Here is a 14,066-nt window from a genome sequence, read left to right on the forward strand (position 1 = left end):
GCAACTGAAAGCGACATGTCCCAAATAGCTACTGGCTTGCCTCGGACACTGCAGTGAGACATCATGAAAGCTTACGTGATGGGGCAAAACAAATTCTAAAAGCATAGCCATCTGTTATTACCTCTAGGACCTATTGGTCCAAAGTAATCCTGGTCCACTTCGTAAAAGTGTGATAGACTGCCTTCCACTGCCATCTTGAGAGAGTGGACCAGCCTGGCTTCACTGTGAAGCCTTACTGTCTCTGGCCCAGAGTCCTCTCAGGGAAGTCTATGGGCGCCTCGAAAGGACTGCTGCCTACCGGAACCCTGGCTCTGCCTCGAAGACAATGTAGAACCCTTACTGGGATAAAAACTTCCGCACCTCCCGAAACCTAGAGCGAGGTGGAAAAGACTTCCTGTCATCTTATCCTCCGGCAGCTTATTCCCTTTAGGCTCCCCCAAAACCTTCATCAATTGTTTCAGGCGGTCCCCAAACAACAATTTTCCTTCCTTTAAAACGGAAGATTACAGAGCTGAGACCACATATCAGCTAACCAATTCTGCAACCACAGACAGATGTTGCACCGAGACCATTGCAACCATATTCCTGGACGAAGTCCAGCTCAAGTCATAAAACAAATCAGCCTCATATGCAATCCTGGCATTAACCTGAGTTGCCTGGCTATTAATACCAGCATCTGCTGAAGACTTCTCCAGAGACTTCTGGATCCAGCATAAACAGGCCTTCTGCATCAGATCGCTGCTCACAAGCTCAGCGCCGAGACTTCAAACATCCAGTCCCGCACGTCCTTTAACACTGCCGAACCTGCAACCAGAATGTTCGACTTCTTAGTGATTGCAAAGACTGAAGAATGCACCTTCAGCAATACCAGCAGCTGCAGGATATCCTCCGTGAGGGGATACAATTTTGCTTTGGCTCTAGCCACCTTGGGGCTCACCTTTGGAATTCCCATTCCTGGTTCACCAGCTTCTTGATCCTTTTAGGGAAAGGAAAGGCTTTTGGTGGGCCCCAGATTCCAACTAACACCGGATCCACCCCTTCATTGTCAGACTCCTCCTGGACCACCTTAATACCCTGTTCCTTCCGAACATGGGAAATAAGGGGCCTCAACTCCTCCTTATGGAATAGGTGAACCACGCGCGGGTCATCTCTCTCCATTATCGGGATTTCTTTCGGATCAGTCATGTCCTTATCCCCGTCCTGATCCACAGCGGCTGTGAAATCTGCTGGATCATCCTGATCCATCTCTGGACCAACCCCAAGACCATCTTCTGGGTCATCCAGATCTGAATCATTTGAGCTGCCAGGCCCCTCAGGATAGTCCATGCCCAGCCGGCAAAGGAGGTCCCCTGACCCCTTGGGCCAAGGAACCCCTCGGCCTCTTTGCAGCAGGACCAGACGGCTGACAGAAATGCCCTTTTATAGCCGGTGCTTTTCCTGGCCTAGAGCTCGCAGCTCCGTCCCCCACCCGACAGGATCACTGGAGACAACGGGGGAGGGGAGTCCATCACCTTTCGAGCTGTAGCCCTTCTCCAGTGTGATAGGCCATTTAGACTCCCAGTATTGATACTGACAGGACTTGGGAACCTGTGGCTCTACTACCAGCCTCGCCCCCCCTCCCGAAACGAATCACGGATTAGTGCCACTGCATTCAGTTGTCCCCGAGCCAGGCTGCCGGCCCAACAAGTTTTCTTGCGTTGAGAAGCCGCTGTCGACACCATTTTGTCTCCATGTGGTCGGACCTGCTGCAGAGGAACAGAAGCCGTGTGATCGCAGCATGCGGGAGAGGAGGGGGAACACTGTCCAACACAGCCTCCTGTTCCCCACGCATACTTAAGCCACGAACAGAGGAGCTACACTGCTCCCTTCACCAGCCCGGGCCTGCCCCGATGTTCAAACCACAAACAGCCTGAGAGGTTGCTGCTGAAAGAAAAATCTAACTTTTTTTCTTTAAAAAAAACAAAAACAAACAGTAGCCACAGCAAAGGAAGAAATTCAAGCAAAAAAAGAAGGATTACTTCCCTACTCATGGCAACACCTCTGGGAAGGAGCCTTCAGGGATAAGAGGAAACCAGGACCCCTGGCTGTCAGACCCCCTGGATCTGCTGCGGGCTAAAGCTGATCAGGGATTACCAATCCCTGCTCACCCGGCTCAACCTGAGGGATGGCCCACGAAGGAACCTAACACCTCAGGAAGAGTCTTCTAGCTTCTCTTCTTATGTCCCCGTCTCTTTTCTCAACTGCAGGTTTGCGCCTCCACCATCTGCTGGAGACTGAGAAATACTGAGGGATTGCAGGTAGCGCTCTCGGTTATGTGGCAGTGCCTCAAAGTGTTGTTCTCTGCCTCTATCTGCTGGTAGGGATGCTTAACCTACTTGTCTGGACTGATCTGGGGTACGAACAGGAATCTATAATTCGCAGTGAGGTACAAAAACCACCCACACAACACGCACATAAATACTTCTACTTCAGTTAAAACCAGAAACCTTGTCCTGCACAGAGATTTAGAAGACTGGCAGCCATAGCAATGACTAGCCCCTTACCTGGGCTCCCCTCACAAGTGGGGGCATCACTATCTGTGTGCTCTGCTGGCATCCCAGCTTGGAGGAAATCTGCTGCCCGCCACGGACCAGAGGAGGGGGGATGACAGTGCCTGAAATACGCGTTGAAGTCACCTGTGAGAGAAAAACCAGAGAGAAGCTATAAAAATGAACACCGCATATCATGAAACAACACAGATGCGAGACATTAAATGCTGCTCGAGGCCACTAAATTATATAATTCCTTCGGAGTATTATCACATCTAACCTTTTATTTTCACTTCTTTCACAGATGGCCTTATTCCCAATGCCTCCACTTTCTGTGTCCATACAATTTTAGGTAGCATAACTGTTATGTCTGTTTTATGTACACTGCTTAGGGTACTCAGTTTAAGAGGTTTATATTTAAATGAAATGAAATAAATGAACTGGGAAGATACCTAGAATTAATGGGGTCTAGCTGTTCTTTTCTATATGAATTAATCAAGCAAACAAGCTGCAACAGAAGGACTACACCTAGGATCTGATTCCCAAAGTTCTCAAATTCAGTCCTCCTGTAACGACATTCATGACACTGCAGGCTTTTATCACAAAGGCGTACGAGCGTGCACACTACTCCTGGGGGGAGTTCTGCGCAAAACATTTTTAAATTCTGCAAACTTTATATTGGTCAAAACAACACAATTTACATGACAGTCTTTAAGTAATTACATTTTAAATTAAGTAATAACTGTTTTCTGTATTAAAGATACAGAATTTTAAATATTTTGAGCAGAATTTCCCTAGAAATTCACTGTAAGAGTGTCCCTTCCACTCGCTCTCCCTACTCCCCTGGCCACTTTGCCCTCTCAAGCCCCAACTCCTCCACCTGCCAGTATCTCTCCCCTCCACCTCTAGGCTCAACTCCTTCCATTCTATCGCCAATCCCAGAGTTTGACCCCGTTCTCAGTACTGCTCCTCACACAGGCTCCCTCTGTCCCTCCCTCTCTAGTACACATACACGCACCCTCATGCAGGCTCCCGCACACACACACATCTCCTCATACAGGACCCTCTCTCTTGCATACATCCTCACATAGGCTACCTATGTCTCTCTCATGCACCCCTTCACACAGGCTCTGTCTCACACATACACAATCCCTTCACACAGGCTCTGTCTCACACATACACAATCCCTTCACACAGGCTAGCACCCTCACATACACACGATCACTTTTCATACACACAAGCTCCCAATCTCTCACACACACTCACTCCTTCACAATCTCCTCTTATAGGCTCCCTCTCTCTGAACCCCACACTCAAGCATCCCCCACCCCCCTGCTCTCTTACCTCCCATGCTCTTTCACCCTCTCCTCCCCTCCCACACACATTCTCCCTCACCAGAGCCTTCCATCTTTGCCACGAGCGGAGCACACTCCGTTCACAGCACATGGTGGCCTTCCATTTTTGCCGTGAACGAAGCGCGTTCACGGCTTTAGTCTTCGCGCGCTCCAGTCGCGGCATGCCGGGGTCTCCTCTGCTATTTTCTGCGCAGAATTTGGCAATTCTGTGCAAAAAGTGCCAATTCTGCGCACGGGGGGGGGGGGGGGGGGGGGGGGAATTCTGCGCAAATTCTGCACTCCTCAGTAGCGCAGAATTCCCCCAGGACTAGCACACTAAAAATGACGCTTTCAGCATCAGTCTAGTCTCAAGCAAATTATATTTTAAATACTGCATTTAGAAAATTAAAAAAAAATGTGGAAGGTGCTGTGTTGAAATGCATATCTATGAGTGCTGTGCAGCATTTAAAACAATGCTCGTTATTACACCATAATATGCACCTCCTGGAAAGCAAAGCTAGTATATATGGAGATGAAAGTTCCCACGTAAGGGAAAGAAAATTATTTTTCTAAAATGAGCTTTCCTCCTGGGAGCCTATAGTGCTATGGAATAGTGCTAGAATCAATAGGGGAAAGCATTTAGCATATGAGACCTTATGATTAGCTATGTGGAAACACCATGTCAAGAAGCGCAATTACCAGTACACTAAACAGATTAGACAGGGAAGGTGCAGGTTAAAAAAAACAAAACAAAACCCACAAGCAACTCTGGGAGCCCCTGCCACCCTTCCAGGACACTCTGCTAACCTGAAGAGCCGGCTTGCCAGCAGGAATGTTCTGCGTGCCCCGCACCAGTGGGGGAGGGGTGGTCACAACAGTTCCTGAGTTGCCGACAGTCTGGGAAAGAAAAGCACAAGATGCAGGCATTCATCAGTACTGGTGAATCAGGGAATTTAGAATGAAATATAAGCAAGAGTGGTTGGGGGGAGGGGGGGGGAGCGCAGATGTCTGCCATTGAAACACAAAGAAATCTTAATCCAGTTCCACTGCTAGCAGCAGCTTTCTATACTGAAAACATGGGTCAGTAAGCCTCACAGACTAAAATCTGCAAGTAAGACATAAAAAGTGACGTCCAGTACCCATTGTAAGCAGCACTAGCTGGCTGCCGGGTGAGTAAAGCAGGAGGAAAAGGCAGCATATTCTGAAGGAAGTTAAATGGAGACAACAGAAGAGGTTTCCGAGAAGGTCACATGGGGGGAATGGAAGCAAACAAACCCACCACACACTTGCACAGCTGCTCACTTTGAAATGGGTAAGGGGTTAAAATGAGCTGCTAGAGTGTCTTTTGCTTTGATCAGGATTAAAAGATGACCAGACGAAAAAGTCGTTAGACTGACTTGATTTAATCATAGTAGCCGAATTAAAGCAGCCATGGTAAATTCTCTGGGATTAGGGGTCTGACTTATTGTTGACAAATAAGACAATGCAGGAAAGTGGGGAGGAGAAGCAGTAAAGCAGAGTTGCTTACCTGTAACAGGTGTTCTTCCAGGGCAGCAGGATGTAGTCCTCACATGTGGGTGACATCACCAGATTGAGCCCTATCGGGGAATACTTTTCTGTCAAAGTTTCTAGAACTTTTGACTGGCACACTGAGCATGCCCAGCATGCCATAATCCCTTGTAGCCATAGGGGTCTCCCTTCAGTCTCGTTTGAAGCAAAAGGTGCGAGCAAAAAATAAAATAATAATAAAACTGTTTCAGACCCAACTCCGTGGGGTGGCGGGTGGGTTTCGTGAGGACTACATCCTGCTGTTCTGGGAGAACACCTGTTACAGGTAAGCAACTCTGCTTTCGCCCAGGACAAGCAGGATGGTAGTCCTCATATGTGGGTGATTAGCAAGCTACAGGCGGAGTCATATTTGTTAGGACCAACAGCGAACAACTTGTGCAACGGGCACAACAACTGGTGTACAGTTGGGAAAAATGAGGCAGCCTGAAAATCACAGCAGATGGATGTGGAAGGAGTTGCGATTATACTGGAAATAAGTTCTTCGAGACGGATTGGCCAAAGGCAGAGTCCTGACATCCTTCCTTGTCCAGGCAGTAATGTGCTGCAAATGTATGAAGAGGGCTCCATGTTGCAGCTTTACAGATCTCAGCAATCAGTACCGAACGATAGTGTGCTACTGAGGTTGCCATGGCTCTCACTGAGTGCACCTTTACTCGTCCCTGGAGGGGAAGGCCTGCTTTCTCATAGCAGAATTCAATACAGCCTGCTAGCCAACTGGAGAGAGTTTGTTTGCCCACTGCAACTCCCGGTTTGTTTTTATCAAAAGAAATAAAGAGTTGGGTGGATTTCCTATGGACTGCAGTGCGGGCTAGGTAAAATGCAAGTGCACGTTTACAGTCCAAGGTGTGTAAATCTTTTTCGTCCTGGTGAGAGTGAGGCCTTGGGGAAAAAGGTAGGTAAGAGTATTCAGTTACCACCTTAGGAAGGAATTTAGGGTGAGTACGGTGGACCACTCGGTCATGGAGGAACCTTGTATAGGGTGAGTATGTGACAAGTGCTTGTAACTCACTAACCCTTCGAGCAGATGTAATGGCGACTACGAAAAGAACTTTTCTTCAGGCTGATACAGTAAAAGTCGCGGGCGAGCGTACAGGCCACTCTCCTGTGCGCGCGATTTAGTACTCAAATGAGGGCCCGCGGTAAAAAGAGGCGCTAGGATCACTAGCGCGTCCCTAGCGCCTCTTTTTTTGACAGGAGCGGCGGCTGTCAATGAGTTTGACAGCCAGCGTTCAATTTTGCCAGCATCGGTTCTCAAACCCGCTGACAGCCACGGGTTCAGAAACCGGACGCCGGCAAAATTGAGCAACCGGTTTTCAACCCACGAGCCGCGGACTGATTTAAAATTTTTTTTTTTTAAATTTAAAATTATTTTTTTACTTCTGGGACGTCCGACTTAATATCGCCATGATATTAAGTCGGAGGGTGTACAGAAAAGCAGTTTTTACTGCTTTTCTGTACACTTTCCCTGTGTCAGCAGAAATTAATGCCTACCTTTGGGTAGGCGCTAATTTCTGAAAGTAAAATGTGCGGCTCGGCGTGGTTCTGAGTTATGAGATTAGGTGCTGTGCCCAGGCGAATTGGTTCTCGGATGGAGAGGTCGAGAAGCATGGGAAACCATACTTGACGAGGCCAATACGGGGCTACGAGTATCATTGACCCTTTGTCCTGTTGTAGTTTCACAAGTTTTGGTCATCAGCGATATTGGGGGATATGCGTATAGGGGCGCGCGAAGGCGTCCATGGCTAATCTGTTTTGCTGCCTGTGCAGGGAGTAGAATCTGTCCACTTTGTGATTCAGGTTGGATGCAAAGAGGTCGATTGTTGGTTGACCCCAACGCTGGAAGATTCTCCTCGTTACCACAGGATCCAGTGGGGATGGAACTGTCGACTGAGGCGATCTGCTACTACGTTCTGTATGCCTGCCAGATAAGTGGCCCAGAGATGCAGAAAGCAGAAGGCCTGTGAGGGAGTCAGTTGGACCGTTAGATGATCGAGGGGTTAAAGGGGCACTTAGAGAAGATAAGGACATCGCGGAAAGATTTCTTTGCTTCGGTGTTTACTGAAGAGGATGTTGGGGAGGTACCCTTAATGGAGGTTTTCATGGGTAATGATTCAGATGGACTGAATCAAATCACGGTGAACCTAGAAGATGTGGTAGACCTAATTGACAAACTGAAGAATAGTAAATCACCTGGACCAGATGATATACACCCCAGAGTTCTGAAGGAACTAAAAAAATGAAAATTTCAGACCTGTTAAAAATTTGTAACCTATCATTAAAATCATCCATTGTACCTGAAGACTGGAGGATAGTTAACATAACCCCAATATTTAAAAAGGACTCCAGGGGCGATCTGGGAAACTACAGACCGGTTAGCCTGACTTCAGTGCCAGGAAAAATAGTGGAAAGTGTTCTAAACATCAAAATCACAGAACATATAGAAAGACATGGTTTAATGGAACAAAGTCAGCATGGCTTTATAGAAACATAGAAACATAGAAATGACGGCAGAAGAAGACCAAATGGCCCATCCAGTCTGCCCAGCAAGCTTCCCTCATTTCTTCTCTCATACTTATCTGTTTCTCTTAGCTCTTGGTTCTAATTCCCTTCCACCCCCACCATTAATGTAGAGAGCGGTGATGGAGCTGCATCCAAGTGAAATATCTAGCTTGAGTAGTTAGAGGTAGTAGGGGTAGTAACCGCCGCAATAAGCAAGCTACACCCATGCTTATTTGTTTTTACCCAGATTATGTTATACAGCCCTTATTGGTTGTTTATCTTCTCCCCTGCCGTTGAAGCAGGGAGCTATGCTGGATATGCGTGAGGTATCAGTTTTTTTCTTCTCCCCTGCCGTTGAAGCAGAGAGCTATGCTGGATATGCATCGAAAGTGAAGTATCAGGCACATTTGGTTTGGGGTAGTAACCGCCGTAACAAGCCAGCTACTCCCCGCTTTGTGAGTGTGAATCCTTTTTTCTTCTCCCCTGCCGTTTAAGCAGAGAGCTCTGCTGGATGTGTGAAGTAACAGTTTTTCTTTTCCCCTGCTGTTGAAGCAGAGAACTATGCTGGATATGCATTGAAGTGAAGTATAAGAATGGAGTGATCAAGCTAGTTGAAAGGCATCAGGAATAGAGGAAGGTGGAGGTAGTAATTTGGATATTTGGTTTGGGGTAGTAACCGCCGTAACAAGCCAGCTACTCCCGTCTTTGTGAGTGCAAATCCTTTTTTCCACATTTCCTCTTGCTGTTGAAGCTTAAAGTGATGTTGGAGTCACAGTAACCATGTGTATGTTTATTGAATAAGGGTATTGTCTCCAGGCAGTAGCCATCATTCTGGCGAGTCACCCACTCTTCATTGGCGGCCTCTTGACTTTATGGATCCACAGTGTTTATCCCACGCCCCTTTGAAGTCCTTCACAGTTCTGGTCTTCACCACTTCCTTCGGAAGGGCATTCCAGGCATCCACCACCCTCTCCGTGAAGAAATACTTCCTGACATTGGTTCTGAATCTTCCTCCCTGGAGCTTCAAATCGTGACCCCTGGTTCTGCTGATTTTTTTCTTATGGTAAAGGTTTGTCGTTGTTTGTTTACCCAGGGCAAGTCTTGCCTCACAAATCTGCTTCACTTTTTTGAAGGAGTTAATAAACATGTGGATAAAGGTGAACCGATAGATATAGTATACTTGGATTTTCAGAAGGCGTTTGACAAAGTTCCTCATGAGAGGCTTCTAGGAAAAGTAAAAAGTCATGGGATAGGTGGAGATGTCCTTTCATGGATTGTAAACTGGCTAAAAGACAGGAAACAGAGAGTAGGATTAAATGGGCAATTTTCTCAGTGGAAGGGAGTGGACAGTGGAGTGCCTCAGGGGTCTGTTTTGGGACCCTTACTGTTCAATATATTTATAAATGATCTGGAAAGAAATATGACAAGTGAGATAATCAAATTTGCAGATGACACAAAATTGTTCAGAGTAGTTAAATCACAAGCAGATTGTGATAAATTGCAGGAAGACCTTGTGAGACTAGAAAATTGGGCATCCAAATGGCAGATGAAATTTAATGTGGATAAGTGCAAGGTGATGCATATAGGGAAAAATAACCCATGCTATAATTACACAATGTTAGGTTCCATATTAGGTGCTACAACCCAAGAAAGAGATCTAGGTGTCATAGTGGATAACACATTGAAATCGTCGGTGCAGTGTGCTGCGGCAGTCAAAAAAGCAAACAGAATGTTGGGAATTATTAGAAAAGGAATGGTGAATAAAACGGAAAATGTCATAATGCCTCTGTATCGCTCCATGGTGAGACCGTACCTTGAATACTGTGTACAATTCTGGTCGCCGCATCTCAAAAAAGATATAATTGCGATGGAGAAGGTACAGAGAAGGGCTACCAAAATGATAAGGGGAATGGAACACCTCCCTTATGAGGAAAGACTAAAGAGGTTAGGACTTTTCAGCTTGGAGAAGAGACGACTGAGGGGGGATATGATAGAGGTGTTTAAAATCATGAGAGGTCTAGAACGGGTAGATGTGAATCGGTTGTTTACTCTTTCGGATGGTAGAAAGACTAGGGGGCACTCCATGAAGTTAGCATGGGGCACATTTAAAACTAATCGGAGAAAGTTCTTTTTTACTCAACGCACAATTAAACTCTGGAATTTGTTGCCAGAGAATGTGGTTAGTGCAGTTAGTATAGTTGTGTTTAAAAAAGGATTGGATAAGTTCTTGGAGGAGAAGTCCACTACCTGCTATTAAGTTCACTTAGAGAATAGCCACTGCCATTAGCAATGGTTACATGGAATAGACTTAGTTTTTGGGTACTTGCCAGGTTCTTATGGCCTGGATTGGCCACTGTTGGAAACAGGATGCTGGGCTTGATGGACCCTTGGTCTGACCCAGTATGGCATTTTCTTATGTTCTTATGAGGGTGCAAGGGCCCAGGCCCAGATCTGCGCAGCTTCCTGGCAGAGGAGATAAGAGCCTGTTCCTCCCTGTGTTCAAGTACTACATTGTTCTCATACAGACAACACAGTTGCAGTCTTTTGTGAAAGGCAGTCCTTGAATGCATATAGAGAATAACGTGTGGCTCGAAGCTCTAGGAAGTTGATCTGAAACTTTGTTTCGAGTTCTGTCCAAGTACCTTGAGTTTGAATGTTGTTAACATGAGCTCCCCAACCCAAGTTGGAGGCATCCGTGGTTAAGGTTACTTGTGGAACTGGTTGCTGGAAGTGTAGACCTGTCAGCAAGTTGGCTTTGTTTGTCCACCAGAGAAGTGAGATACGCAGCTGGTGGGTTATATGAATTTGGGGTGAAAGAGGTTGAGTGGCTTGGAACCATCAAGATTTCAAAGTCCATCGAGTTATTCTCATGGCCAGTCTGGCCATAGGAGTGACATGGACCGTGGAGGCCATGTGGCCCCGCAACGTGAGGAATTGATGGGCTGATTCTGTTTTCTTTGTGGGCAGAGATTTAGCTAGTCTGGAAAGTGTGTCTGCGCGGTCATTGGGCAGTAAGGCCTTTGCAACTGTGGTGTCCAAATCTGCTCCGATAAAGGTAAGGAGATAAGATGGATTCAGGTGGGATTTCTGGAAATTGATGAGAAACCCTAACGAGTGTAGCAGATTGATAGTGAGCTTCAGCACATGGAGACCTCCTTGCTTGGATTGGCTCTTGATTAGCCAGTCGTCCAGGTAAGGAAACACGTGATACTGTTTTTACGTAGATAGGCCGCAGCCACTGCTAGGCACTTTGTAAACACATGGGATGCCGAGGCAAGTCCGAAAGGCAGAACCCGGTACTGAAAATGTTGATGTTCCACTATAAAACGCAGGTGTTTGCGGTGATGTGGGGATATGGGAATGTGTGCATAGGAGTCTTGAAGGTCCAGAGAACAGAGCCAGTCTCCTTGTTGTAGAAGGGGAAGCATGGTGCCTAGAGACACCATCCTGAATTTTTCTTTTTGTAGAAATTTGTTGAGAATGCGGAGGCCGCCTGATTTCTTTGGAATTAGAAGATAGCCATTCCCCTGCTGTCCCAGGGGAATGGCTTCCACAGCCCTGGCGCTCAGTAGGGTGGACAGTTCTGACTCTAGAAGGGTTGTGTGATCTTTTTGGATCCACAGTGGGTTGGATGGTGAATCTGGGGGTACCATGAGGAAGTTTAGATGATATCCCTGGATTATGATGGATATTACCCATTGGTCTGTTGTAATGCTGTGCCAGTTGGTTATGAAATGGTATAGCCAACCTTCTACAGGCAAATCTGGTCTTGGATTTATAGAGTGGGTGCTGTTTTCTGGACGGATTTCAAAATCCAGAGGTTGGGCCTGATTGCGGGGCTGGCTGAGATCTGGACGTCTTGGGCTGCCGTGGATTTATTTTATTTATTTTTAATTTTTATAGACCGAAGTTCTTGTAGAAACTACAAATCAATCCGGTTTACATACAACTTTTAAATGCCCAAAAAGAGTAGTGGGCTTTACATAGAACAGTTGAACAATAAAACAGGTAACAATAGAACAATAACAATAATGATGGAACAAATAGAATAGATAACCAATTAAACATAGTAATATAGTAATAAATAAATATTATATAGAAAATAAATATAAAAGAGATAGAGTAAATGGAGTGTGATGTCCTCCGAGGTGGTTTGGCTGGTCTCATGCGAAATGTAGGTGGATAGTACTTGCGTGAGCAATAAAAGAGTGTTCTGGGGTCCCTTCTCGTGGTCTTTCGAGCAGAAGAGGAAGCCTCCATAGTGACTGTGAAAAGCTGACACGGTCTCGTGATGATCTTTTAGTTGAGCCACTGCGTCTTGTATCTTCACCAAAGAGATTATCTCCCTTACATGGGAGGTCAGCGCTTATCCTGGACTTCTGTTCGCAAGTCAGATGCCTTAAGCCAGGCCCATCTTCTGGCACTGATTCCTGTTGCAGATAAGCGAGACGCCATCTCAAAGGAATCATATGCAGCTCTGACCTCGTTTCCCTGCCTCAAGGCCTTTTTAGAGAATGGCAGTGAGGTTTTCTTGTTGTTGTTGGGGGAGAGAGTCTGCTATCCCTTGCACTTGCTTCCACAGATTCCTCTGGTATTGTGTCATGTATAATTGATAGGCAGCTATGCGTAACATTAACAGAGCCCTGAAAGACCTTTCGGCCCAAACTATCCAAGAAGTTTTGGTCCTTTTCAGGGGGAGCTGAAGAATGAGGGTGCAGTCTCCTGGCCTTCTGCGCAGATTCCTCTACCACTGATTGGTGGGGTAGTTGTGGCTTCTGAAATCCTGGAGTGTGCTGGACCAGATATGTTGCATCTGTCTTTCTATTAACTGGTTGGACAGTGCAAGGGTGTTCCCATAGGCGATGCTGCAGATCCAAGAGCACTTCATGGACTGGAATGGCCATAATTTCTTTGGGGGCATCTACGAATTGAAGGACGTCTAGCGTCTTGTGATGGATGTCCTCTTCGGTGACCAGATCAAAAGGGATGGTCTGACATTTCCTTTATAAAATTAGCAAAGGAGAGGTCTTCTGGACGGGACCGTCTCCGTTCTTCTGGAGGAGAGGGCTCTGAGAGTATGTCCTCTGTAGAAGTGTCAGTATCAACATCCTCCCATGGATCATACGGGGTCTCTGGCTGAGATCCAGAGGGAGGGAAAAAACCTGATGCTGCAGGGCATGCAGGCATTGATGGAGGCCTCGATGGAGGATGTGGCGGCACCAATGGAGACTTAGACGGCATTGATGGCATCTAGGGGAACCGTGGGCGCTTCGATGCTGAGAGCCCCAACGGACCAGGAACAGTTCCGGCATCAATGGAAGCGGAGCTGTAATAGGAATAGAGTCCATGTCTTCATCCTTCGAGTACTCCCGAATGGGTATTGGGGGTTTCGGAGATTCAGTAGGTCGGCTTGGTACCGATGGCCCAGGCTGGGTCAGAAGGGCACCAATGAGTGTATCCAGGCGGTCGAGCAGCAGTGTGAAGAACGCTCCAGTGCTGATATGGGGGCCAGCATCGATGGTGGATGAAGGTTCCAGAAGGCATAGAGGACCGCCCGGCGAACAAGGATGTCCAGCTCCTCCCTGGAAGCTGGTATAGGTAACAGCTACAGGGGGAGGCAGGCTAGGTGTTACTGGCACCTCCACAGGAATCTGTGGGGGCTCAGTACCCGGCACTGATATCGGTGGGGATCGCCTCGGGGTCAGCGGAGGATGGAGGCTCCTCTACCCGTGCCCTCTTTACAACCGGCTCCATAGCATGTTTCCCTCTGTGCTCGATCCGGTCCTTCTCCGGCACCAAGGAAGATGCTACCAATGCCCTGGATAGTGTCGGTGACAGACAGTCACCGCTGCCTTGCTGCTCCCGGTGTGGTTTATCTATGGATTTCGAAGATGTTCCTGCCGGTGATGACTGGGTGGAAGTCGATGGAGTTAGTTTTATCTTGAAAAGAGACTCCATTTTGTCCAGGCGGGCATGCCTGCCCTTCGGGGTCATTTGAGCGCAGCTAGGGCATCGATGTACATCGTGTGCAGGGCCAAGGCAGAGCACACAAACATCGTGCGGGTTAGTAATAGACATCGTACATGGACACATTGGGCATTTTCTAAAGGCAGTCGCCATGGTGAAAAAAGAGGGC

The 14,066-nt window shown here is 47.1% G+C and overlaps 1 protein-coding gene across 13 annotated transcripts in view; it reads right to left on the reverse strand.

Moving 5' to 3' along the window:
* GATAD2A (GATA zinc finger domain containing 2A) overlaps window positions 1-14,066 on the reverse strand; it is a 185,594-nt gene that overhangs the window by 40,000 nt on the left and 131,528 nt on the right. For 10 of the 13 annotated variants that reach the window (XM_029613819.1, XM_029613817.1, XM_029613822.1 and 7 more), the window contains 2 exons: window positions 4,670-4,759; window positions 2,544-2,675 (listed from right to left, as the gene is read on the reverse strand). In XM_029613819.1, the coding sequence (XP_029469679.1) occupies window positions 2,544-2,675; window positions 4,670-4,759 (222 nt within the window). The remainder of the gene's footprint in view (window positions 1-2,543; window positions 2,676-4,669; window positions 4,760-14,066) is intronic. The other 3 variants (XM_029613827.1, XM_029613826.1, XM_029613825.1) reach the window with 1 other exon arrangement.

Source organism: Rhinatrema bivittatum, chromosome 8, assembly GCF_901001135.1.
Source record: "Rhinatrema bivittatum chromosome 8, aRhiBiv1.1, whole genome shotgun sequence".
NCBI lineage: Eukaryota > Metazoa > Chordata > Amphibia > Gymnophiona > Rhinatrematidae > Rhinatrema > Rhinatrema bivittatum.